Source organism: Apis florea, unplaced genomic scaffold (assembly GCF_048593485.1).
Source record: "Apis florea isolate Af1SG1 unplaced genomic scaffold, ASM4859348v1 contig_3158_pilon, whole genome shotgun sequence".
Lineage (NCBI taxonomy): Eukaryota > Metazoa > Arthropoda > Insecta > Hymenoptera > Apidae > Apis > Apis florea.
The window spans coordinates 6,099,199-6,127,023 of NW_028256713.1; the positions used below are offsets into that span (position 1 = coordinate 6,099,199).

At 24.6% G+C, this 27,825-nt stretch overlaps 4 protein-coding genes across 20 annotated transcripts in view; 2 read left to right on the forward strand and 2 right to left on the reverse strand.

The window, feature by feature from the left end:
- The window catches only part of Sarm (sterile alpha and armadillo motif), a 118,568-nt gene extending 115,956 nt beyond the window's left edge, over nucleotides 1-2,612 (forward strand). For all 6 annotated transcript variants that reach the window (XR_015292421.1, XR_015292419.1, XR_015292420.1 and 3 more), the window contains one exon: nucleotides 399-2,612. The gene's annotated coding sequence lies outside the window, so the exon portion shown is untranslated. The remainder of the gene's footprint in view (nucleotides 1-398) is intronic.
- Nucleotides 2,398-5,152, reverse strand: LOC105736932 (uncharacterized). The gene is made up of 4 exons (XM_012493774.3): nucleotides 4,185-5,152; nucleotides 3,165-3,207; nucleotides 2,898-3,058; nucleotides 2,398-2,809 (listed from the first exon to the last, which is right to left on the reverse strand). Exons 1-4 carry the CDS (start codon nucleotides 4,208-4,210, stop codon nucleotides 2,638-2,640), a joined length of 402 nt encoding a protein of 133 aa, XP_012349228.1. The 5' UTR covers nucleotides 4,211-5,152; the 3' UTR covers nucleotides 2,398-2,637.
- On the reverse strand, nucleotides 2,398-8,373 carry Myd88 (myeloid differentiation primary response protein MyD88). 4 transcript variants are annotated; one of them, XR_015292423.1, is made up of 9 exons: nucleotides 6,846-7,333; nucleotides 6,554-6,750; nucleotides 6,396-6,491; nucleotides 6,177-6,304; nucleotides 5,953-6,118; nucleotides 5,306-5,881; nucleotides 3,165-3,207; nucleotides 2,898-3,058; nucleotides 2,398-2,809 (listed from the first exon to the last, which is right to left on the reverse strand). XR_015292423.1 is itself a non-coding variant. In XM_086909616.1 (7 exons), the coding sequence occupies exons 3-7, from the start codon at nucleotides 6,702-6,704 to the stop codon at nucleotides 5,301-5,303; spliced, it is 1,122 nt and encodes a 373-aa protein (XP_086765742.1). In that variant the 5' UTR covers nucleotides 6,705-6,750; nucleotides 6,846-6,939; nucleotides 8,114-8,373; the 3' UTR covers nucleotides 5,031-5,300. The 4 variants fall into 4 exon arrangements, 3 of the variants coding, with proteins under 3 accessions (XP_086765742.1, XP_086765741.1, XP_003698762.3); XM_086909616.1 differs by lacking the exons at nucleotides 2,398-2,809; nucleotides 2,898-3,058; nucleotides 3,165-3,207 and adding an exon at nucleotides 8,114-8,373 and having other exon boundaries at nucleotides 5,031-5,881; nucleotides 6,846-6,939; XM_086909615.1 differs by lacking the exons at nucleotides 2,398-2,809; nucleotides 2,898-3,058; nucleotides 3,165-3,207 and having other exon boundaries at nucleotides 5,031-5,881; nucleotides 6,846-6,939; nucleotides 7,250-7,346.
- On the forward strand, nucleotides 8,337-27,715 carry CLIP-190 (Cytoplasmic linker protein 190). 9 transcript variants are annotated; one of them, XM_086909609.1, is made up of 22 exons: nucleotides 8,337-8,506; nucleotides 9,567-9,708; nucleotides 14,953-15,021; nucleotides 16,156-16,308; nucleotides 16,390-16,584; nucleotides 17,681-17,882; nucleotides 18,499-18,718; nucleotides 19,889-19,933; nucleotides 20,897-21,037; nucleotides 21,116-21,280; nucleotides 21,800-21,820; nucleotides 22,629-22,809; nucleotides 22,880-23,551; nucleotides 23,615-23,733; nucleotides 23,799-24,111; nucleotides 24,183-24,334; nucleotides 24,414-26,092; nucleotides 26,158-26,248; nucleotides 26,326-26,356; nucleotides 26,463-26,637; nucleotides 26,738-26,916; nucleotides 27,213-27,715. In XM_086909609.1, exons 2-22 carry the CDS (start codon nucleotides 9,597-9,599, stop codon nucleotides 27,257-27,259), a joined length of 4,962 nt encoding a protein of 1,653 aa, XP_086765735.1. In that variant the 5' UTR covers nucleotides 8,337-8,506; nucleotides 9,567-9,596; the 3' UTR covers nucleotides 27,260-27,715. The 9 variants fall into 9 exon arrangements, with proteins under 9 accessions (XP_086765735.1, XP_086765736.1, XP_086765737.1 ...); XM_086909610.1 differs by lacking the exon at nucleotides 21,800-21,820; XM_086909611.1 differs by lacking the exon at nucleotides 14,953-15,021.
- Nucleotides 27,716-27,825: the final 110 nt, after the last annotated feature.

Sequence of the window (27,825 nt, forward strand, 5' to 3'; positions counted from 1 at the left end):
AAGAAATTTAATTTTATATTTATGTTTCAATTGGTGTCTTATCAAATTGCTCTTTATGTTATTTGCTTATTTGATATCATTATTGTATCATTAGTTTAATTTTTATTATTTATTTGTAATTTTGAAATATAGGTTTAAATGTATTTAAATCTAAAAGTGATTTTTTAACAATTATTTTCTTATTCATGTTGTAACATTTCAACATTTATATAATATTTTTAAAAAATTATTTAAAGACAAGTCAATATGAATATGAAAAACAAATGATAATCTATCTTGAAATAATGAAAAAACAGATAATTTGCATGATTGTTGTACTTGTAATTGTATCAAAATAATTGTGCTTATTTATTCAATTGCATGATTAGAATCTATTATTGTTTTTATTTATATTGCAGGCTTAGAAAATCATCAAGTCCGTCCCGTTGGTTAATAGGTTTACCACCTACGTCTCCGAGATTGAAGTTCATTCACACACATCCTGGAGGAAGTCCAGTGCCGCAAAGACCTCCGCGATATCCTCCTTCTCCATCTACTAGATCTCGTTCATTAGAATTATTAGATCCAAATGAGAAAAAATCAGTCTCGCCTGTTAAAGAATCAGAAGCACAAGTGAGACCAAGGTCTAGAAGCTTAGATGGCTTACTAGATGAAGATAGTGTAGTGCCAGATATGAAGACTGAAGAGTCGTCTAAGCTATGTAACGATAGTAAAATTGATTCTAAAATATCTCTGAAGCCTTTAGACAAACTTTCTGGTATTAAAATAGAAGATAATCTTTCTCAAATTGTATCACAAAAAATACAGAATGAAGTAGAAGGATCAATCGTTAATCTTTATTCTAATGAATCTAATGATCAAAAAACAAATGAGAATCAGAGTCCAATACCAGTTCCTAGGCAACGATTGAAAACAGAAACGAAATCAGAATCAGTCACTGTTATTCAACAAGAAGAAATTCAAAAATCAAGTTCTGAAGAGAATAGTATTAAAGAAGAACACTTACTAATGCGACCATCGAAACCATATCGATTTGTGAGTGTGGATACTTCGAGTATGGAACATGAGAAAGAGGACTCTCAGACAAGCTCAGAAAATATCGATCCTTGTGATAGTGCAGAATTAAAAAAACGATTGGTGGTAACGGGAAATGATAAATCTACACTTCTTAAAGCGAAGAGCTGTGGTGCGGGATTAGATTCCGACGAAAATATTTTATCAAACGAATATAAATCTAAGTCGCAAGAAGAAGGTTCATTACTTTCACTTCCAACAGGAGCCGAGCCGAAACGAAAGAAAAATTTTATGGATAAATGCGTAAATAAAGTGCGGTCTTTCATGAAGAAATAACTTTCTTCAAATTATGGCAATATAAAGACTTGTTATTTAATTTTACAATTTGATTAATTATAGTAAATATGTTGTCGATCGAGCTTGGTAAATCCAACTATACGACTTCTTGCAACCAAATGTGGTATATGTATATTCGCTTAAAATTGTTTTTCTATTCTGTATTAAATGTTTTCGAGATTTATAAACTTGCCTCGATAAACAATATTTTTCTCTCTCTCTTTTTTTTTTTTAATTTCATAATGATCGTAATGAATGTACATATTTAAAATGTTTAAAAGGACAAAAAGGAAAAGAATAATATAAAATTTTTCTAAAATTAATTTCCTATTAACTGTGAATATACATGATACTTAAAAAATGTATAGCAAATAAAAAAAATGATTATGAAATATTGCTAATGAAGTTACGAATTATCGTAATCTTACTTCTGTACAATACAGGCAGCATAAAAATGTAATTAATATTGTGCCTAAAGAAAAGCCTTCAGAAATCCAGGATTGAGAAAATGAATAAATGAATGAGTGAATGAATGAAAATGAAAGTGAGAGAAAGAGATGCGAAAAAAAGAGAAGTACGAGATATTTTCGATGTAATACAAACATGAAAAAGTAACCTGTTTTTTCAGGTAACTTTTATATTTCCTTATCAAATTGTATTATAGATTATACATATAAATGCGTAGATAGATAGCATTGCTATTTGTAATACTATTTTTTAGTCGGTTTTTTAGATTATCATAATGTGTTTCACTTATGACATATGTCGTCAGTGATGGCAGCTAACCCGCACGAAATAACAAAAGAAATTTAAACGTAACAATTGGTTACGATATTATTTTATCGTTTTTACTGTATCACTTTTAACTGAAGTTATTTTACATACGTACATAGAAAGTTCAAACAAAATCTATATGAAATGAATTACGAAGCTTCGACGTATATTATTTTAAAGACCTATCTAAAAATTGAGAAATGTATATTTTACCAAAGTTTCGTAAAGTAAAAGAATTTTATTAAAAGTTTGTTTCTTATAAAATAAATCTTATTGAACAAACCAATACAAGTTTAATTTATTGATACTAAAAAATTCCATTTTTACAAATATAAAATATTATTTAAAATATTATTTCATAAAGCAAAAATTGCAATTTTTATATTTATATTATACATTAATTGTTGTTTGTTACATTAAATTGTTAAAATTTTTTAATAATATTAATTATATATGAAATAAATGTTCAATTAATTATATGATACAAATGATGAATTTAAAAATAAAATTATTTTATCTATTTATAATATCATCCCTTCCTCTAAGTCGACGCAATAAAATTACATCTTGAATTTGAAGAGTTACACGTTTTGCATGTTGTGACAATAACGTGCAATCTTCAAAAAATTGAACAATATATGCTTCAACTGCTTCTTGCAGTGCTTCAAGTGCAGATGCTTGAATTCTAGATATGAATTATAAAAGTGAGTTGAATATTTAAAGTTTAGAACATATTAAATTTATATTTAAAATTTAGATATTTAAAATTTTACCTGTCTACGTCACTATTAGGAAATAAATCTATAATAATATATCTAACTAAACGAGCAAAAGGAGCTTTTGGTATAATTAATTTTACAGTTTTTCTTAAATATCGAATTTCTTTTAAAGCTCGCGCTGTCCGAAGTGTTCGTCTGTTTGCTGATATATTTGGCTAAAAAAATATATAATAATAATAATATTTTATATATATAATCGATTTTATATTGAAATATTAAAAATATTTAAATAATTATATTGATTCTTAAAAATACACTTACTCTAGACTTTATGCTAGGTGATTTTTGTGGATCATCAATTGATCTAAAATAATAAAACTACATTTTTTACAAATTTCATACAAAAAAAATATAATTAGTAATGCATTTAACTTACATAATTTTTACACGTTTAACTGACACAGTTATCCCTAACAATTTCTGAAATTTGCGTTAAATTTTTTTTTCAATTTCAATATTTTCGATGTTTTCGATTTCTATTTTATGTTTGTTACTTTTAATTTGAATTCCATGACGAATTTCAATTCCTAGAAAATTTAACGAATAACTAACGTATTCCGAATACAATCCTGTATCAGTTAAACATGCATAATTGTAAATATTTCACATAATTATATAATAATATTTATATTAATGCTATATACTAAAGCATCATTAAATTTTTGCCAAAAAATTATCGATTTCTAAATTGTTTTAATTCTAAAATTCATAGTCGTTAATATCTCGAAAAAAATGAATAAATAATTCCCTAGAGAATTTGATTTTATAAAATTTTCAAAGAAAATCATTTCACATATCGTTTTTTATTTCTTTAATCACGAGTACAAAATGCTATATAATATTTGTAAATATGCAAATATAAAAAACTTTAAATATAAAAAACTTAAGATACTTAAGAGATACTTCTATTTTATATAATTGTTCACTTTATTAGAAATAACCAATCAAATTCGTATTTCTTTCATGGGATTTCTTGTGAGGCGCACAATAGAAATATTACTTTTCAAAATGAATCTAAAATAATTATTGCAGCATTTTCCTTGAAATAATAATTTATCAATAATTTTTAAGCAATTATTTAATGATCTTTTAATTTTGTGAAATATTTATATTTATATATCTTTTAAAATTTAAACATTTAAACAAAATAATTTAAAAAGTTAATAATTTTTTCGAGAATTAAATTTATCGAATATCGAATATATAATTATAATCAATTTATATATCATTTTGTTATATTAATTTATTTAATATTAATCATATAAATTTATGTCAACTAACCTCGGATTACTTTTTCGACGAACCATTTTTAATATTTCTTATTTAAATTATAAAACATATATTTAGTCTTTTTTTATTTTTAATGATAGTTAATATTTGTTTGAAACATGATACTAGATTATAAAAAACATAACAAAATTAAAAACAATGTCAATTAATAGCGCCACAATGTAAAAAATTTGGCGGGAATTATATTACAGAAAACATTTAACGATCGTTGTCCTGTGATATAAATCAATTTAATATTTTCACTATTTTAACTCTCTGTGGGAAAGATTTACTTAATACAATATTATATTTTCTGTAACCAACTCACATTATGTTTAATAATAATAAATAAAGAAAATTCTTATTCGCGTAAATAGACAAGCACAACTATCATCACGTTTTTCGATGTCAGAGCCCTCTTATAATATAATTTATCAACTAATAATATTAACAAGTTGTGTATTATAAACTTTTTTTTTATAATTTTATATTAAATCATGAATAATTTATAAAATTTACTTATTTAAAATATAAATTTACTAAAATTTCATTTGTTTTATTATTAAACTTATTAATGTTCAAGAGAATTTATGAGCATTAGTAATTAGTAATTTGTAAAATTTTATTAATATTAGTTTAATCATACAGTAATACTAATATTAATATTAATTGTTTATTTTTATAAAAATATACATGTAAATATTTACTTTAAAAGTTTTATTTTTATTTATTTATTTAATTAGATTTCCTTTTCTGAAATTTCAATTAGGATTCATTTTAATTAATTTTAATTTATATATAATTTATATATTCTTAAAATATATATTTACATTTTTATCTATAAGAAAATTAATAATATTTCAGTATATCATTATTTATTTTCTTTAAATTTTGATAACCTAATTTTATTTACACTTAATTAATGAATCATGAAGATTTAACTTTTTCTTAGATAAAAAAATGTTTAATATAAATCTATCTTATATTATTTATATATACATTATTATATACATACTATATCTATATTATGAATTTATATACTTTATTACAATTTTTATTTCTTCAATTATAAAGTAAAACAATTAGTAATAAATGTTTCTTTACAACTTAATAAGTATTTTAAAAATACTAACTTAATAAATTGCACTTTTTTATATTTTTATATTTATCTATAAGTCTTATTTTACTCTTTTTTTCCATTAATTCTGTTGATGAATTTAATGGATCCAAAGTTTCAATAGATGGTAAACTAACTGTTTTTGTAATTGAAGCATTTTCTTTTTTATTATTTTCTCTTTTTTTGGACCACATTTTAGACCATAATAAAAAATGATTATGTTTTTTATTATTATCCTTTGAATTATTATTTATACTAACAAATTCAAATTGGTTTGAATTTCCCTTTATATTAAACGTTTGTTTTTTATTTTGTATTTCAAGCTTTTCTATTTCAATCTTTCTTTCTACATTATTTGTATTTTGTTTATCTTTATCATTTTCATTATTCACATTCAAATTGCTGTCATTTTTTATGGGAAAAATATTTAGATTTTCTTTTATTTTATTTGATACTTGTACAGAGTCTCTTAATTTTCCCCAGAAATTATATGAAACCAATTTATTATAATCTAATATGACCATAAATTGTAATTGAGGTGGTAATCGACATCTTTCATATAAACATGGTATAATCTTTCTTTGTTGACTTCCTGATTCAAAAATTACATACAAAATTAAAACCATAAATTATATTATTTAAGGAATACGTATTAAAACTTACCAATGCCCAATGCTTGAGCATAATTCAAAAAGAATTTATTTGCTGGACTTTTAAGAAAATTTGGTGATATAATAACAATTAACCTATTACATCGTTCTGATATTAATTTCATTACTGCTTCATGTTCAAAGGTAATTCCACCAAGTAATTGATCTTTTAAACAAAGCTAAAAAATATATTTTATATATTTTTATATATAATATAAAATAATTTTAAATTTTTACCTTCAAATTATATTCTTTCTCAAGTTTATCCACCATTTCATTAGCAAATTTAATGTCTTCATCAGCATATAATATAAATGCATCATAATTTTGTTCCGATAATCCTTGCTCTTTTCTATAGAGATCATCTATTAAAAAAAAAAATATATATATATATATATATATATATACGTAATAATTTTTACTTGCTTTATTTATGTACTGTCATATTTAACTTACCTACAGTAAGAATTTCTATCTCACTGTCATTTTCAATTTTTTCAGCTGATGTTTGAGACTTTTGCGATTGTTCTAAATATTTTTCACCATCTCTTACTGCAATTTAAATATGATAGAGAAAAATTTAAAGTAGAATATATAATATTATAATTACGAACCAAAAAGCTTTAATGTATCATCTAAAATATCCCATCTATCGATTTTTTCTAATAAATTTTGAAAATCCTTAATTGTAATATTTTTTTGTTTTTTTTTCCAATATGTTAAAATATATGCAGTTGGATCTGGATGTGATATAAGTAAGGGCATTAATTCTCCGCCTAATTCGCATAAATGAGCAAGACCTCTCCAGTCTCTAAAAATTTAAAAATATAAAAAGTTATTGATTACTTAAAAACTTAATGGAGATAAAATTTTTAAAAAAATTTATATTAATCAAATATTAATTACCTTGGTAATTTATTTTCGCAAGGAATAACTTTTGGCGAATTTAATAATGATGAAATAACTTGTGTAGATTCGATAGATAAAGCAACAAGTGGTACTGTTGATAAATCAATTGTCATTTTTATTTAATCTCAAAATGTTTATATTAATATTAATTATTTTAATTATCAAATATTGATTTGTTTTAATAATAAGAGATTTTCATATTGACATTAAAGAATAAATTGAATTTTTTAACAGAATTTATATAACGATATCACATATCATGTAAAGACATTCTGACGTGATTGTTCTTCATTAATTAATTTTAAATTATTCACTATTACTTCTTATATTATACTATGATATTTTAATTTTTCTTTTAATTATTATTAATATTAATTTTACTTTAAAAATATTCTTCATACATTTATTTCGACACAATTTCTAAGAATTCTTGAAACGTCATATTTCAATGATCAATCAATGGTTTGACTCAGAGTTGCCACAACATTATGCTACTCCTATTAAATGCAAATGAATTTTCTTGCGGCAAATTTAAAGTTTTATATTCAAGTAAGAGAATTTAAGAGGATTAACATCATTTTTTAAATGCTTCTAAAAAAAACAATCTTTGAAAAGATATTTTTGACTTAAAAAATGATGCTAAAATACTTATTCTATTTCTATCTTTTTCTATTATTTGTTATCTTTGCTCATTTTCATTTGACATATTCCAGAGATAATTCCCGAATTTTTACTCTATTTTTATCCTTTTTACTCTATTTGCTCATTTGTTTGTATTTATATATTTATGTTCAAATTTATGTAAAAAATAACTCAAATATTTAATTAATTTTATTTTATTTTTCTTTGCTTATCCTATATGCAATTTTATATTATTCTTTTCATATTGTTAATCATTGTATAATAAAAATAACAATTGAAAGTTGTCAAAAAAAAAATGAGAAATATTTACAATTTCTATATGATTTTAATGAAATATTTTTATTTTTATCAAATTTTCATAAAATCGTTTATGTTTTCTTATCTATACTGACATTCACATATATAATATACAATATGTATACATAAATTCAGTTTTAATAAAAAAAGTTCACAAATTGATATTATGTTATAATAAAAAAATGTAATAAATGTAATTTTTAATTCATGAATAATTTAAGTCATACAGGAATCTATTTCGCAATTAAAAAATCAATAATGAATACAATGAATGCTATATAAAATGTATTAAAAAAATTATTTTTATTTTTTTAAACTTTACTAACTCTGTTGACTTTATCAAATTTTGTGATTGAATTGAATATAATGAATTAAATATAATTTTTATATTCACTATTCTAAGTCGTAGAGCATACTAAACAGTCTGATTTTTTGTGCTACTAATATTTCAGAACATGAAATAAAATTCTATAAGTTAGTAAATCTATTTTATAACTTATTTGTGGTTATATTGAAATACGAAGAAAAATTGACAGAGAATTCTAAATTAATTCATAAGTAGACCGTAACGGCGCTTCTGGCGCCACTAATTGTCATTTTTCCGTTGATCACTGTGTGAATTTGTGCGAATATTTTATAGTGCTTCTTCATAAATATAGTGATATTGTAAAATATGTTAATTAATTGTACGTAAATTCATCATATCACAATTAAATAAGGTATGATGATTGTATTTTTAATGATTAATATTGATTCCGAAGAGGTTAACTTTCCATTTGACATTTTTTTAATATTTTAATATTTTTTTCAAACAAAATTTATGTTTTAACATATTTTATTTTTGAATAAAAATATAATAGTTATATTCGTATGTCTATTTTTAAGGGTCAGCATTTATTATAATTATTGCATATTTTATAATTATATACGCAATTTAAATGTCGATTTTGATTAATATAATATAACGATTTCTTAATTATAATTTTTGAATTTTTAACATAATATACTTTTTTTTACAGAAATTAAATAAAATACAAATGTAAAATTTAAAGATTGTTTATTAAGTTAATTTAAAATTATTTTAATGTTAATAACTGAAATTATTCTGTTTATATATATATATATAGTGTCCTATTTAACGTAATAAACGATTTTTCGGCTATTTGCTAATTTTAAACAAAAATTTATCGGTATCGAATATACAACAAATGGTAATAATAAAAATTTCGAAAATAATTTGTTTCCACAACAAAACCAAGGTCACCTTGAATATTTCAAATAAGATCAGATTTTTTTTTATTATCATATTGTAGGAAATTTTGAAATGAATTCAAAAAGATAATATTATATTTTTATAAACACAATATTACGTTTAGAATAACGGAAATAGAAATATTTAATTTTTTGTCGCATTTTACTTTTGAATAATACAAATATATTTAACCTTAGAGTACTGAATGTAAACATTGCTTTAGAACCAATTATTAGTGTGTCATTGTAGTTTCTTTATTAATTATCTTTGATTTTTTCATAAATTCAATATTTCGAATATTTAATACAAAATTAATATTTTGCAGCTATATTCTTTTTTTTGTAATATTAAATGATATATCTTAAATTAAAAAATTTATTGTATTTGATGTTTTATATATACTATTATTTTCATTGCACTAATATTCTATTAAAATATTAATATATGATTATATTTTTTAATTTTCATTTTATTTATATTTTTTGAATTTTTTTTTCAATTTTATTAATCCATTATTTTTATTTCAGTGTTACATAATATTGTTACATACGTAAAACATGTCTGATCCAAAACCATCTGGAATAAGACCACCATCAAAAATTGGTCGACCATGCAGCAATTTACCACCAAGACCAGCAGTTCCACCATCACCTCCAAGACCATCAATGAGTAAGTCTTTAATAAATTTATTTATTACATTATATTATATATGCATGTCTTGAAAAAATTATATAATTTTATTTACATACATATTATTTCCTTAGCTTAAATTTTAATGTATTTTGTATGTTTAATGTTCTTTGTCTGCTATATGTAAAACATTTAATTTTTGATAAGAATTTCTAAATATTTTAAAAAATGCCATAACTATACACAGCCGTGTGGTTTGGTTAAAATAATTTATTTGAGGTTGTTATTATATAGATAATCCAATTACACAAATATATTTGAAATTTATATCATCACAGTATATACTTCATTATATTATTTAAAATATAAATATTTTATTTTATTCTATTTTTACAATATTATTTATAAATGAAAAAAGAAGAAGAATCATTTTATATTTATATTTATAATCTGCATTGACAATAATTATAAAAAATTTAAACGAATTTAACAAATCATCGAGCTTGGTTCATACCTAGCCCATGTATACATCAAGCGAGGAAACGATACAAATAAAGGGTTACAGCAGTATGAAGCTGGGATCCGTTAATTCCCCACACCACGTAAATGAGTACGCCCACGAGACCCTGAGACGAGCGTGAACGAATACTTTTACAAGCCCGAACTCGCTAACTTCTTGCGAGTCGTTCTTCCACCTCTCAGCGCAACGCATCTCGTCCGAGCGATCTGGTAAATATATCGACTTCTCATTAACAAATCTACGATCGTTATCGATTACCGTGAACATTTTGTTTCATTGAAGAAATTACAGATGCAATGGTAAAGTGAATCCTTATTTTGTTGTTACTAACTCTGGATCGTTGAATGATACACAGTATCATTTCTGCTTTTTGCAAGTAAATTGATTGTGTTTTCTGTTATGATGTTTTTTTTAAAGCATTGGTGGATTTTCTTGTTGAATTTTTTATTAGGATTTATTGGAAGTTAATTTTTGTTAAGGTTTTGTATGTTGTTCATCCTTCATATTTGAAGTTATTTGATTATTTCTTAAAAATATAAGTATATTTTAAAAATATTATTATTTCATTTTATATTCATATTTTAGTTCTTTTCCTCACTATTATAAAATTATATTTTAGTAAATTAGTAAATTAAATACTGGTTCTATTTTCATGATGGATATTTAACTTTGATATAGCAATTGTATCTTTGATTCTCTTGAATTCCCAATACAATTATCAAATATTATTGTTTCTTACTTTACAAAAACATATCATATAATTCATTATTTATAAAACTTAAAGTCTATCAAATAATTTCTTTAAAAATCTGGTGATTTTTCTATTTATCAATTTATCTTAAATATCATCACTTTAAATCCTTAATATTTCTCCAACATTCTATATAAGTATGAATTCTTTTTTCCATCAATACTTTTTTTTATAAAGATTTTATAAATCTTGATCTTCTTCTAGAATAGCCGCAAGATCTACATATTAATCTATTCGATTATTCATGGCGCGCGGAGCGGAAAGAGATGCTAGCCGCGTACAAAAGCTCCTGGTCTCGCATTGAGGGCAGCTATCTTGCCTTATTGGTTCATCCAGTGACTTCGTTGACTAGGAAGAGACCGCGACGCGTGTAGTGCCGGTGCAGTCATCGTCGTATGACGCACATTACGTTATGCAATTCGCATGTGTTTATTGTACGCTCAATTTCCAACCGTGCGTTCCGTCTTTCCTCCCACGTGCTTGCCATGCTTTCCATTTCGGGCAGAGATTTTCACGGCGTCTATCTTGCACCCATGATCAATCGCGCACGTATTGCTGATCGGGCTCGAGTTTCGCAACACGATAGAAAAGCTCAAGGTAACGATGTCAATCGATTTCAATTCCACATGGAAACACATACCTGGATACAATTTTTCGATATCTGATATTGATTATTAAGGAAATTCATAGTGATCCATGACTTTAAAATATTGATACTTAACATATCAAGATTAACATATTATTGAAATATTATCCGTAATTCTGTGTTAAAAAAGATCATAAAGAAACTATGATCTTTTATTTTTATAACTTTATATTATTTTATTTTTATTATAATATTTTTCCTATTGAATTTGATAAGAATACTATTGAAGAGAATCGTGAATGTTATTTATTATAAATTTTATTTTTTTATTTATTTGATATATCTTTCATTGAAATTTTTTAATGATTTCCTAATATAGCAATTCATTAAAGATGTTAATAAGGCAAAAGTTAACGGTTAATCTTTCATTCTTTTATTTAAAATAATCCATGGTCATATCAAGAATTTATTCTCATTTTAATTAACTTCAATGAAGATTATTCAGATCAATATCTGTGTATGATGTTAAGCTCTTTTTCTATGATTTTTGATAATCAACATTTATAAAATTCATTGGCTAAATAATGCAAACACATGACACAAATAATAATAAGACATCATCGGCTAGATATAGAGAACGAAATTGAAAATATTGTTCGTTTTCTTTGATATTTAAAGCGACAACGACTGGTTTTCAGATTGATTCACGAATTTGATTTACTTTTTTATTAGCGCCACTAATATAATATGTAATATGTTGCATTCATTATCTTTTTTATTATTATTTAATGGTCAGACACCATTTAGATCCAAAATATAATTTTTTATATCCTTGATATTTTCTTAAATGACTTCATTATTTAAAATAATATTAAAAAAAATACAAATAAAATTTATTGAGAGAGATTAAATTTCTTTTTTGTTGAAAAATTATATTTTTGCTTTATCTATTGGAAAAAATTTAAATTTAAATGTTTGTTGAATAATTTTTCATAAGAATTTTAGAAATATTCTTAATTATAAATTATTTTAATTAAGAATTTAGAATATAGAGATTTATTTAGGATTTATTTTCATATATTTAAATTTTTTTATAATCTTCCTTTTCAATTCATTATTAATTCTAATATAAGTTTTTAACATGAATAATTTAATATAACTTTCAGTGTGTAATTTGTTATTTCAAAAATTAAATGATATCGAGTAAACTATAAAATATAAAATCGAAAGAATAAAAGAATTTGGAAATTAATTCAATCAAGATTGTTTCAGTGACATTGAAGAAATGAATTATTAGAATTTTTCTATAAGAATAGAAATCTGAATTCTCTCAATTCAATAATAGTTTTCTAATAGTTTTAATTTCCAGATAAATCTCATTAGAAATGTTTAATTTCTAATTTCTAAAAAAATTGAAATCATCAAACTCTCCAATTTGTCAAGAAAGTAAGAAAAATTTGATACATCATTTGTTGAGCATGATTGAAAAATGATTCTGGAACAGAGAACTACAATTAAATATTCATTAGATTAGATTCCAGGAACAAATTGCTATCTGACAACTATAGTATATCAATAGTAATCGAATCGATATTACCATTAACCTTGTTTACATATGGATCATCCACATTCGTGCGGAACCAAGGTATCTTGGATTGTATGACTACTCTACGTATCTTATTACCAAGTATACCATGTGTTACGCGGTCAAGGTATTTGACACAATACAATGTTTATTTTAGTACTCTCTACTCTCTTGTGTAGTATATTTATCTTTAGAAATAGAGTAAAAGAAATCCTACTGTATGTTTATATAGTTGTTCATTATATATAGGATTTACCTGGATTCAATTGGTCGTTGGACTTGCATTGTTTCTTCAGTATACTTTTTTTTTTTTTTTTTTTTTTTAGGTGACTCATGTCTAACAATTTGATGCGTTAGACGATGATGCATCGATCTTTATATAGCGTTTTGACAGTAGAACTACGTTTTAGCATTTGAAGATTGATTTTATAAGAATACATGAGTAAATCAAAGTTTAAATCAAAACTTTGAATTTAACATTCATTCTGGGATTTTTATTATTATTATACAATAATTTTATTATCAAATATAAATTATTTGTATTATTTTTTACAATCTATTCGAGAAAAAATAATACTTCTTCGTTGTTTTTTCATTATTTTTTCATTGTTTTGATATTATTCACTTATCTTCTCAATTAGTCATCCCATTATTTTTTTATTACTCACAATAATCTTAAAAAATCATAAACAATGAATCTATTATTACTCTTTCACTTCTATACATTATTTATTATCCAAATTAAACATTTTGTCTCTACTTAATTTTTATTATCATTCAAAAAATTGCATAATTTATTTAAATCTTAAATATATTTAAAATATCCTGTGATAAAAAAGCATCTTTATATATTTTTTATATGCACGATTTTATATTCTATCGTTTCATTTTAATCGCGAATCGATCTCGTCGAACAGAGAATTCTACCTACGCAAACGACCTACTACCATTGGCTCGCCCACCAACCACTCATGAATAGCTAATTAAATCGCGAATCGTGACATTTTTCTCTGGTTTTTATCATAGGATAGTTGCAAGCTTCGAGATAATACATTCGTCTTACATTCTAATTGAATTATCATTGAGAAATCTACGATATTATAGAAAAAAAGAAATTCTATTTGTCAATTGAATAATTTAGATTAAATGATATGAAAAAAAATTGTTTAAGAATAATATTTTATATATATTATATAAATATTAAATATTAATATTTAATATTTTAATATGGTAATATTTTATGAAAGAGATTGGTTCATCTCAAATTTTATTTTATAAATAATTTAACATTTTATAAAAGTTCCATTATTAATCATCACATTTATTATATTGATTCTACATCTATATTTTCTTCGAATTTAATATAATTTTAATTGATAATTTTATTTAATAATTTAAAGTATATATATATGAATTTATATTATATCACTTAATTATCATAAAAGGGTTAAGTATAAAATCCGTATAGGCATAATTATCGATTTGAACACACCTCGTTGCGATCCCTGTTTTACATAACCCTTTGCTTAATAACTTGCCCCGTAGGAAATAAACTTCCTCTCTTATTACGTATCATCCAATTGCAATTAAAAAACCTATTATTATTATTTGTTTTATCGTGCGTAACGCATGATCGTAATATATGAATCTTCTATATTACAGTGACGTTCACTGCATCCATTTAATTTTTTTTTTCTTTTTCATTTCTTTTTTATTTTTTTATGATGTTCAATCCTTGAACAAGGGTTGAAAATAAAATGCGGTAAGCTTGTTTGCTCCGTGAAATTACGCTTTCGTTTTGTATGATTTGCATTGTTTTGCATTGTTTTGCATGATCACAGGCCAAATGGATCATCTTTGGGAAACGCATGGCCGTCGATTAAGCGAAGCTGGCCTGCGCAGAGGATCAGGTAGGTGCTTTTTTCTTTTTTTTTTTTTTTTTATTATTTTTAAATTTATTTATTTTTTATATTTATGCATTGTGTCTTAGAACATTTCAACGGAGAGATGTAAAGTTTATCGCCTATTTTTTTTAACATTTAAATATGTAAATAATTAATAGGTAATATAAAATATATAGGTATATGTATATTAAATTATAATTTAGAATAAGATACCTGACTACCTCACATGTTTGCATATTAAATTGTCAATTGTTAGATCTTTTTTTTTTAATTTTGAACTCAATAATTAATAATGTAGAATTTAGAATTAATTATTCAAAATTTGTATTGTAAAAATAATATGTTATTTAGGAAAGGAATTAGGAAGAGAATATACAATGATTGAATGTACATGTTGTAGAAATATATAAACAAAATTTGCTTTATATTGTTTCCGTTTTATAATCACATAATTCTTTTATTAATACACGAATCACGTAGTTTCGCTGTTATATATTGGCATTCATCCAAAAACGTGATTTCCAAAGTATTTCAATCAACACATCTATGACCACAGTTTCTTTCAGACATGACTAATCTTCTTTAAAATGGGCGATGGCTCTCGCATCACTCTACGATAACAATAATTGTATTCGATTGCATCGTCTTCTTTTGCGAATCTTCTCGTAGCTTTTTATTGTTGCACATGCGCTTGAAATGTCATCAAATGATCAACAGAAAATTTAAATTAATGAACAAATAAAAGGAGTTTAAGTTATTCCATCCGGATAAGAGAGTTTTCTCAACACTATATTAAGCAATTCATCAAAATATATATATATATATTTAATTCCAAAATATAAAAGAGAAATATAAAATTGTACACAGATTCACGAAATTTCTTGAAGCCACTTCAATCAAAAATTCTACGACTAACGAATATTGCAAGAATCCCTTATCCCAATTCATCTTCCTGAAATAAATGAAAGGAAAAATTTGATCAATTCAATCATATCCCAATATCATCTTCTCCAAATAATTATCGCGATGAAAAAAGAAGGAAAGGAATATTAAAAGAGAAATTCAGTAAAGAAAATTCCATCGAAAGAGGCACAGAATTCAAATGATGCCATTAAACACTTATAATTCCGCCCTGGACAGATAACAGCGTGGTCCTTACCGAGGACACGGACAGCTTTATTATCGGAGATCGAGTATGGGTTGGTGGCACGAAACCAGGCGCCATCGCCTATATCGGCGAAACTCAATTTGCACCTGGAGACTGGGCTGGAGTGGTCCTTGACGAACCGATCGGTAAGCCTGCCTTCTCTAATTCTTGACGAAGAGGAAATCGCATCTTCGATGAAAATTAACAGAACGGAATGGATCCCTCAGGCAAAAACGACGGATCCGTGGCCGGATGCCGATATTTCCAATGCGAACCGAAACGTGGAATATTTTCACGATTGACCAGACTGACCAGGACACCGTTGCCCGATACCTCTGAGGCCTCACTCACACAAAAAACACCCACCTCGCCACCTGACAGCTCGAAAGGAAGTCTCAGCAAGTCCATGTCTCCGTCTCTGAGTAAGGATCGCTGCAAGAGATACTCTCCTCGTCCGTAGTGTGCTTGCACTTTTGTTTGGGAATGAGAATTGTGCAAGGGGAATGTGAAAGAATATGTTCTTCTTATGTATCTCACCCTTTTTGAATTTCTTCTTTGGTAGAATTGTAGAATAAAAAAGGAATCATGTTCGATGCTCGAGAATTTTGTAGGTTTAAGGTAAAAATTGGTAGTATAATTATGGTAGGATTGTAAATTGTAAATTGTGTATTGTATCACTTGTTTTATGGTAAATTGTTTTATGGAAAATCAGGTAAAGAGAAATTCTGCAAAATTCTCTGTAAAATTGTTTACGCTTTGAATGGAATGTCTAGTTGCACGCTGTATAGCTTTTAAAATCGCACTATGTAGGCTACTTTTATTACTGTTGTGTCTAATATGTAGTAGGCTGTTTAATATTTTTATTCAGTATTTTGAATCTCTTTGAAAGAAACGATTGTATTATTGTCTTTTGCAATCTCTGCATTTCTTGTCTTGTAGTCTACATTTATTCACGTTTATTATTTATATTATTAAATTTCTATATATCAAGTTTTATGTGTTTAATAAATAAATTGAATAGCTTCCTCACTTTTTTTTCATTGATTGTCAAAATTGTTAAGTTAAATGTGCATTTTTGGAGTAATCCTCAACTGATATTAGAGTTACATCTTAAATATTATTCTATAAAATATTCTATAAAAACAAAACAAAAATGGAACATAGAAAAATTTCTTATTATTCAACCTTAAAACTAAAGTTCTAGAAATATCCAAATGGATTCACTAAGATTCTTTATAGTTCAGATATATCTATATTCAGAAATTTCTAATATTAAAGCACAATTATTAAATATAAATCTTACATTTACCAAGAAACCCCTTTTTTTCTCGTTTCTTCCAGTTGAGGATTAATAATTTACTTATAATCATCAATATTTACTTACAATACATACATACATATAGATTTTTTTAACAAAATTATATTGTACAACGTTACTTTAATGTTTCTTGCATGCATTTTTTTTTTCTCCAAAAAATTCACACGTTATAAGAAAAATATTTATAACTCGTCACGCAGACGCATCAATGACGAGTCTATCGTCCACGGTGTCCCAGAGGGATCTCAGAATAGGTGACAGGGTAATAGTATCATCCAGCCAAGGCAGTAAAACTGGTGTCCTCAAGTATTACGGCACGACAGAGTTTGCAGCCGGTGAATGGTGTGGAGTGGAATTGGATGATCCGATTGGGAAAAATGATGGTTCCGTCAATGATAAAAGGTCTGCATCGTTATTTCAAATTTATAATCTGATATAATATCTCTCTGAAAATTTTAAGTTACTCAAGATCGTCTTTTTTTTTTTTATCGTGTGAAATATCCTCCATTTTGGATGATACTATATTATTTAAATACATGCGAACTTTTTTATTGTTATTCGTTCGATTGGTTTTCTATTGTTCTCAGTTATTTATTATTTAACCTCTTAAAAATATTTCGTTTATCTACTTGAAATTTATTATTTTTTCTTCGATATCTTTATTTCGAGCGGTTGAAATGTTCAGTTCAGATTATACAATAGAGAATCACACGTTTCTCTATCAAAAAGCAGCAGCGTGGGAAGAAATGTTTTGTTCAATCGGATTTCTTATACAGTTCTGCAAGGTAGAATTAATTAACGCGATTCGATCATGCTAAAAGCTATATTTATAATCTCGATTGAATGCAGAACAACGACAACCTTCAGATTTATTATCACTATCTATTCTGTCTCATTTTATCATTTTTTTAAAAAACAAATTAGACTTTGCAATTCCATTAATTTTATATAATAAATTTTATCTATTTAACTTCTATTTCCTGCATTCACTTTACTAATTAGTTTAGCATTCATTCAGGTATTTCGAGTGTCGACCCAAATACGGTCTGTTCGCACCCGCGCACAAGGTTAGCCGGTCACCAACCAGCAAAAGGTCATCATGTATGGTACACAGGCCGACAGGCGCCGCCTTAAACACGTCCCTGAGGAAGACCGGTTCCAGAGAGTCATTGGTCTCGGTCTCAAGCATAGTCAGCACCACCAGTACAGCCACTAGAGCTGGTGTTAGTGCCGCGAGGGTAAGATTCACGGTACCAGAATGAGGAGGATGATGGCCTGCAGCTTGTATCTTCTCTCCAGAACGCAGATTCCTGACTATCTATTTTGTTTGATTTTAGTCTTTACTCGAACAGTCAGAGGATTAAAAGGATAAATTAATTAAATATACACTTTCATCCATAAATATCCATAATTTGTTAAGTTTAATTTATATTTTTGTTCTAGCGTAAGCGATCATATTTTTTATTTTTGTTATTATAATATTCTTTTATTTATTTATATCCTAATACACCAAATATCTAAACTTATGGATTATAGTGTATATTGTGTAATATTAATATATTTATAACCAAAAATATTGAATTATGTCCTTTTATAACTATAAAAGTTACATTTTGCTTTCTGTTGAATGTTATGAAATTCTAAAACTTGAATTTTTTGTATAATATATGTATATAAATATAATTATATTTTGTAATATATAATTTTATTTTAATTATTATTTTGTAAGAAAGATAAAATTGTTGTAACAAACTGAGCAATCAATCTTAATATTTTGAAAGTTAATATATTTTGTTTTAATATTAAATTTATACCTTATTTAGAATATTATATATTATTTTTATAGAATACATAATAGAATTATATGATTCTATTATATGATTCTATAGAAGAGATCATAGAATGATTCTCTGGTTGTTTCGAGTAAAACGAATGTATTTTTTTCAATTTGTATGAATAAAGCATCGTTTCTTTTGTTAGACTGCTTTGAAATGCGTTTGCGAGTGGAACTGCGAGTTGTTAGCTTATTAGTTTAATATCAGTTGATGTTATTTATGATAGTTTAATATAGTTATAGATTTGCAGTTGTTATTATTGTTGCTGTTCTTGTTAATAACATTGTCAAATATTAGATAAAATTTAATTCATGATCCAAAGAAATATTTAATATTGATTCTTGGACTCATTGTTTGACTTTATTGAACGCTTAAAGCAGTCATATGTAATAGTACAGTATTTTTTTCACAGAGTCTTATATATTTTTTTATCGAAAATAAAAAAAAAATATTTAATATTAAATATTTATTTATTGAAAGTAAGTAAGAATAGGAAAAAAGGAGTTCTCTGCGATTTAACTGTATGGCTGTTGCATGATATATTTTTGTTTTTTGTTGCATCCAAAATTCCAGAGGCCTGGTTTGCGCACTTCGACACCTGCACGAATCACCCTGCAGGTGAGATTATGATCTAACATTTATTTTGGTTAATTATTATTCCTTAAATAGAAATGTAATACGTATATGTATACTTCATTCATTCTACACTATAGAAATAGATTAAAGAATGCATTGTATCTATATATTTGCATAATTTCAAACATATAATTGAAAATGAAGAGTTGTCATAATGATTCATTTAATCATTGTAGATAGTATAAATTTATTTGTTAGTATGTTACTAGTTGTACAGTAGATAATAAGTAGTTTAAAAAAGTGTATGTAATGTTAATAAAATCATCCGTCCATTCCTCTTAATCTCCTTGAAATTTGATTCTTACCTAGATGGATATTTCTTTTATAAAGTCTTTCTCTTTTTCATAGATAAAAAATATTTTAAGTTTTCAATAAAAAGTTAAAAAATTTATTTTACTATTATTTATGATGCAAATCACATTTATTTAATTAGATGTCGTCAAAGCAAGTGTATAATGAATAATTCTAGATATTACGCTTTTGAAATTCATATTGAAAATAAAATATATTCAATGTATTAATCGTTGATGATATAGCGATAATTACATATACTCCAATTGTAAATTTTGTATCACAAAAACACTACGCATTTTTATTTTGGAAAAACTTTATATGCATTTATATGCTTTTCTCCTCCTATTTATTGAGAACTGGTTTTCCAATAACGTAAGAGTTAAAAAACAACGATAAAAATTTGTTAATTGTAAGATAAAAACATATATATCATACATATTATGATATAATAAGAATAAGCATACATTTTATAAATATATAATACACAAATATATAATATATGATACACACATTTTGATGACAATAATTAAATATTTGTTTTCATTGAAATCATAAGAAATAATACAATTTTTATAATAAATTCTTTTAATAAATAATCTTTGAAAATAATTTTTATAAATTCTTTTCTTATACGAATTTCCATCATTTTAGGAAACATTAAAGGAAAAGGAACAGGAAATTGAGATTCTTCGAAAGGAAAGAGATTTAGAACGTGAACGAATTACAAAAGCTGCAAATCAAGCAGATCAGGCAGAACAATCACTTATATCAATTGTAAAAGAATATGAGCAGGTTGTAACGTTATACGTATCATTTATGTAATTCATTTAATACTATAGTAATATTTTAAAAGAATAATTTTAATTTTAGTATCGAGAAAAAATGCAAAAAACAGTTTCTGAAGCGGAGGTTGCGTTTTCAAAATTACTCGAGGAGAAAAATGCACTTGTTTTGCAATTGGAAGAGGAAAAAAGAAAATGTGAAGACCTTCTATTTCGTTTTGAAGAAGAGTCAATTAACAAGGACGATATTCAGGTATACATTTTTATAATTTTTATTTCATAAAAGATATGTGTCAAAATATTAATTATTTAAAAAATACATAAGGTAAGTATGAATATATAATGAAAAAGAAATTTAAAAATCAATCAAATTAACAAAATGCAAAATGAAATAAAAAAAATATATTGTTTTTTTATATTTGTCCTTGTTTCACTTTATTTTATCAAATTTCCGTTTCTGTTCTAAAATATTATATGCCCCCCTTTGTTTGTTAAATCTATGAAGAATTATATAAAATTAGAATCTAGATTAATATGCTTTTTCTAGAATTAGGAGCTTATATATAATAAATGGTGATGGGTAAAGCTACAATATACATGCAGCTCAATTTAAAAAAAATATAAATTATTTTTAAATTATTAGTGATCAATGCTTTTTATATTTTAAAAAAACAATTCACTAAAAATAAAAAATGAAAGATTTCATAAGGTATATGACAATATTTGTATTTAGGCTATGGGTTAACGCAAAAACCTTATCGTTTATTTTCAGAAAGAAAGAAGTGAACAATGTGTGAGTATCCGATGGGACACTTGGCCGTTTGAGACAGACAAGGGGTTGATGACGCTGTTTTTCTGCACCGCTTATACTTGTATTGTCGTCACTATAGTCATATTGTTTAGCATTTCATCGCAATTTTGTCAAAAACGATGACGTCGTAGTACTTCCTCTCTTTCTTTAATTCTTAATTTTCTTTAATGTTAAATATCAGAATTATAATGATGATATTATTATTTGATACTTATATAATTAAGATATATAAAAATAAGAAAAGAAAAGAGAAAGTAAAGAATAGAGTTAAAAAAAATCGTATTTATATAATGCATAAATTTAATTATTATGCTATTGAAATTTGTTAAAAAGGTGCGGGTTTAACACGCTTTATGGTGCACTGCAAACGTAATTGTTTTCAGCATTGCTTTTTTCATGCTAAATTTATGCTTTACATCAATCATTAATACGTAATAAGTATTTAAGTTAATAATATGAAAAATTTATTTATCGATGTAATTTATTTATTTATATTTATTTATTTATTTATTTATTTATTTATTTATTTATTTATCTACTTATTGTGTATTTGCCTTTATTTATTATTTATTTTGATTCTATTATGTTACACACAAATGTATATTGTTATTCTGCAAAATCAAATAATATATCTTACATTTATTGAGGCATACAAGAAAAGTGAGATTTTTGTATTTTATTGCTTTCTTGCCTAAATTGATCAGTAAAAAACATATATCTTGATGGATTTTATGATAGTTAATATTTAAATTAATTTATTAAAATATTAAACAAGTGCATTTATTATTAGGTGGTAAATACTGTAAATGAAAACAGGATTAAAGATCTTGAAAAACAATTACTGGAAGAAAGAGAACGTGTTGCTCAACTTGAACATGACAGTATAAAATTATTTGAAACAGAAGAAGAATTATCACGTTTACGCAATGAAGTTTCCAATGTTACTGCTCAAGAAAAAAATCAATTTGAAGGTATCTTAAAAAGGAATGTTTTATTAAATATTATTTCATATAATTTATTTTAATTATGAATTTAATTTAGATTTACAGAATCGCAATAAAATTTTAGAAGAAACTAAGAATAATCTTGAAAAAGAAATGCAAGAGGAAAAATTAGTTATGGAACGATACATAACTCAAATAAAAGAATTAGAATTAAAATTGAATGAAAATCAGCAAGAAAATACAATTCATAAAGAATCAGAGATTAATTTAAAAAAAGAAATAGAATGTGTGGTAAAAGATTTACAAGAAAAAAATATATTGATAGAAAATATGAAAAAGGAATTTGAAAATAGTACAAGTTCTTTAAAAGAACAGTTGCATAAAGCTATAGAAACAATAGAAAATATTAAAAAAGAAAGTACAAGTGAAAAAGAATTACTAATATTTAAATATCAAAAGATAATAGAAGAGAAAGAAAATCTTTTGAAAATAAAAACAAAAGAATTAGAATTAGAATCAAAGAAACAATTAGAAGTACAAAATATTACTTTAGAGAATCTTAAGACTGAAAATATAAATCAGATAAACAAGCTTTCAGAATCTTTCAATGAGCAATTGAATATGAAAGATTTGAAAATTAAAGAAGTATCTATACAACTTAATCAAAAAATATGTGAAACTGAAAAATTGTTGACAGAACTATCTATACAAGTTGATATAAATAAGAAAAAAGATGAAGAATTATCCGCTGCATTAAAGAAACTTGAAGGTATATTAACGACACGAAATATATAAATACTAGATTAAAATATTTATAATATTTTTTTTTTAGAACTAAATGAAAAACTCAAATTAATGGAAGAAAAGAATAGTTTGCTTTCTAAGCAGATACAGGAATATCGATCAAAGACTGAAGACAATTTTAAAATAGTCCAAGAAAAACAAAAATTAGTAAGTACTTTTTTTTTTCTTTGTAAATATTAAGTTTATTAATTTCAAATTTATTATTATATTAGGAGCATGATATTGCTTCTTTAATGGCTACAGAAGTCAATTCCTCTGCACAATTAAAAAAATTAAGTGAAGAATTAAAAGTGAAAGAAAAAGAATTATTAGATCTTCGTTCGACAACTGCAGCTGAAATAGAGGAATTAACAAAACGTTATCAAAATCAAATTGAAGAAAAAGTGAAATGTATAGAAGAAGCAAATGCTTATATATCTCAAAAATCTTTATTACTCAGTAAATTAGAAATTGATGTATTAGAATTGAAATCACTTCTTGCAAATAAAGATGAAGAAATAAAAAATCTCACACAAAAGACTTTAGGTAAAAGACAATACGATATTAAATTATATTTATATTTTATTAAATTAACATTAATTATTGTTTGTTTTCAGAATTACAGGATGCACTTACTTTATCGGAAAAAAATAAAACGGTTCTAGAGAATAAGCTTCGAGAATTTGAAAATAATATAGAAAAATTAAATCAACAAGTTGCTAATTCAGAAAATAGACTGTCACAAGTTACATCTCAAAAAGAAAAATTGGTTAGTTTATTCTATTTAAAGTTTTAAAAATGCAAGTTCTTAATGTAAAGTATATTTTATTTCTATTATGTATGTTTAGGAAGCTGATATAACAAATCTAATAAGTACTTCCACTGATTCATCAGAACAACTTATAAAATATAATGAAGATTTGCGAATAAAAGAAAAAGAACTTGATGAAATTAAAGATAAAGCATTCAAAAATGAAACCTTACTCAAATCATTAGAATCAAAATTGAATAATATGGAAATAGAATTAAATAAAGCTAATGATTTGATTCAAATACAATGTTCAGAAATAGAGAATAATAAATCTGAATTAGAAAAAGAAAAAAAATTGAATACAGAATTATCTATTAAAATAAAAAAATTTGAAACAAAAAATACAGAATTTGAAAAACAAATAAAAGAAAATAACTGTATTAAAGAACAGCTTAAAGAAAAATCGCAGGAATCATTAAATCTTTTAAATGAATTAGAAAATAACAAAAAAGAAATGGTTAATTTACAAAAACAATATGAAACTTTAAAAAATTCACTTAAAGAAGAGATATTTTCCCTTCAAAAAGAGATTAATGGCTTGAAAATGGAATTAAATACTTCTCAAGAAGAAACAAAGATTTTACAAAAAACAAAGTCTAAATTAGAAGCAAATCAAAGTGCTAATCGTTGGACGATTGAAGAATTAACAGACAAACTAGAAGTTGAAATAGCAAATCGCTCAAAATTAGAATTATTAATAACAGAAAAAGATATTAATTTGCATGAATTAAAAAAGAAATATGAAGAGTTACAGAAAACAAATGAAAGTTTAGTTATTAGTAAGGAAGCTACGGATAAAGATTTGACAACATCATTAGATATTATGCATAATGAAATGAAAGAATTAAAGGATAAATTAATTGCTGCTACACATACAATTAAAGACAAAGAAAACGCTCTTGTTGAAACCAAAAAAGAAGCTGAACAATTTGAAACACAACTTTTTAAATTGAATGATACTCTCATATCCATGCAAAAAGAACAAAGGGATAAAGTAAACGACATGAAAAAAATAGAGGAAGCTCTATTAGAGAAAGAAAAAGAAATATCTAATATTATTGAAACAAAGATTTCTTTAGAAAATAATGTAAAAATTTTAGAATCAAAATTAGAAGAAAATGTAAAAGATTTAGAATCACAGTTAAAAACTATACAAAAAGAATTAGATGTAAAAAATAATATACTTCAGGAAACAGAACATATGATGAAAGAATTGAAAAGTTCCAAAGAAGAATCTGTAATGAAATTACAAAATACTTTAGAATGTGAAATGAAAGCTAAACAAGCTGAATTTGAATCTATAATGCAAAAAAATTCTGAATTAGAAAAACAGCAACAATTCTTTCAAGATATAATAGAGAAACAAATTAATGATTTAAATAATAAAGAAATAACTATTGATAAATTAACAGCACAAATTAAAGCTTTAGAAAATGCACAAACAGAAAAATTAAAGATGGATAAACAGATAGAAAGTGAAGAAGTTAAATTTATGCAAAGTAAATTAAGTGAAGCGATTAAAGAAAATAAAAATCTAATTGAGAATAAAGAATCTTTTGAAAAATTATTTAAAGAACAAGAACAAAAAATTGAAATACTTACAAATATCATGAAAACTAAAGAAAAAGAAACTGAAAAAAATATTCAAAATTTGATAGAAAAATTAAATCTTATGTCAATGGAAGCAACACATTTAAAAGAAGTACAAAGTAATTTGTAAGTAAAAAATAAATATTTCTAAATATTCCTAATGTTTTATACACTTATATTGATTATTTTAGGGAAAGAGAGAATAAACAAATTACAGCTAAATGGACAGAAGCAGCAAATCAGTTAAAATTAACTCGCGAAAATATAAAAAATAGTTATGATGTAAGTTTTTGATTTTTATTTTGTCATAAGTTTATTATAAAAATATTATATATAATAAATTGTTATTTATATTGCAGGCAGCTGGAGGTGATATGAAACAACATATAGGTGAAATTTATTTTAAATCTATAAATTTTTTTTGCGTTTTTTTTTTTTTTAATTATATATATTATTTTTATAATTATATATTATAAAATGAAATTATTGATTTCAGTGGATAAGGATATTGATATTCTAAAATTAAAAGAAGAATATGAAACAGCAAAAAGTCAAATAGATTTCTTAAATTCTGTAATAGTTGATATGCAACGTAAAAACGAAACTTTACTATGTAAAGTGGAAGTTCTTGAAATGGGGATACCTTCCAATGAAGCTGACGAATATACCAAGTTCGTTATATTTAATATTTCACCAAATATATCTTGTAAATAATATAATAATAATTATATTAATTTAATCATTATTAATTTAATATTATTTTGATTAAAGAACAACATTAGAGAAACGTATGGCTGCACCACGTATGTTCTGTGATATTTGTGATCAATTTGATTTACATGAAACGGAAGATTGTCCACGTCAAGCTCAAGACTTTCTAGATACGGAAAAAGTCGTAAAGTCTTCAAAAAAAGCACCGATGGAAAGACCGTACTGCGAAAATTGTGAAAGTAAGAAATCATTTCTTAGAATTATATAAATTGAAATTCTTTTTATTATATTTATAATAATTTATTATAATATTTTTTCTCCTAGGAAGAAATATGTAAAGTTCTCTTCTAAACATTTTTTTAAGTTTCTAAGAAATATTAGTGAAATTTTGGAAAAATATTTTTTATAAACAAACACTAATACAAAGTTTTTTATTAAGTATATTTCTTAAATATTTCACATCAATTTTTCTAATTGTTTCTTTATAATTTCTATCTTTGTAATTCTATTTATAATTGTTTTAATTGTTTTGCAGTGTTTGGACATGATACTCGTGATTGCGATGATGCTGAAACATTTTAATAGGATATGTTATCATTTGTAGATATATTTTATTGCTTTTCAAAAATCCTAATTCCAAAAATACCTGTTGAAAGTTTTGCAGAGTATATTTTTATATGAAAAAATTTAAAGCTATAGTTATATGCATGTCTTCCTGCATAGGAATATGCATATCAATTGTCCAAATATTGACAATTCCATGATAAATTTGTGCTCCCATGTTAAATTTATGGTTTGAAAGTCTATATATGTTCACCATAATGTTTTTGTGTGTATATTTGTTGCGCTTCCACGTGATTGTTAAAGTACAAAGTTATATTACTTCTATTGTGAACCAGATTAAGTTATTTTATGATATATTGCTGATTTGTATTATAGAATGGAAACAATGAAATGCGTAACGAAAAATTAAACGCATACTTTGGATGAAGTCGAATGTAATTATGTACATACTAATTATATTTATGTGAATCTGTATATGTAATAATTTATTTAGTTGAAAAGCGTCATACATTTAATAGTTCCTTCTGAATTTTGAAAAATTCATTAATTAAGATTAGAATCAATTAATCCAAGTCTCATATGAT

Coding starts and splice junctions, on each gene's coding strand:
- CLIP-190 (XM_086909604.1), top strand. CDS start 11,336: ATGACGCACATTACGTTATGCAATTCGCATGTGTTTATTGTACGCTCA. Junction 17,883..18,498: donor GGTTCCGTCAATGATAAAAG/GTCTGCATCGTT, acceptor GCATTCATTCAG/GTATTTCGAGTGTCGACCCA. Junction 26,357..26,462: donor TGATATGAAACAACATATAG/GTGAAATTTATT, acceptor TATTGATTTCAG/TGGATAAGGATATTGATATT.
- Myd88 (XM_003698714.4), bottom strand. CDS start 6,961: ATGACAATTGATTTATCAACAGTACCACTTGTTGCTTTATCTATCGAA. Junction 6,751..6,845: donor TGCGAAAATAAATTACCAAG/GTAATTAATATT, acceptor TTAAATTTTTAG/AGACTGGAGAGGTCTTGCTC. Junction 6,305..6,395: donor GATAGAAATTCTTACTGTAG/GTAAGTTAAATA, acceptor TTTTTTTAATAG/ATGATCTCTATAGAAAAGAG.
- LOC105736932 (XM_012493774.3), bottom strand. CDS start 4,210: ATGGTTCGTCGAAAAAGTAATCCGAG. Junction 3,059..3,164: donor CACCTAGCATAAAGTCTAGA/GTAAGTGTATTT, acceptor ATATTTTTTTAG/CCAAATATATCAGCAAACAG. Junction 2,810..2,897: donor CCTAATAGTGACGTAGACAG/GTAAAATTTTAA, acceptor ATTCATATCTAG/AATTCAAGCATCTGCACTTG.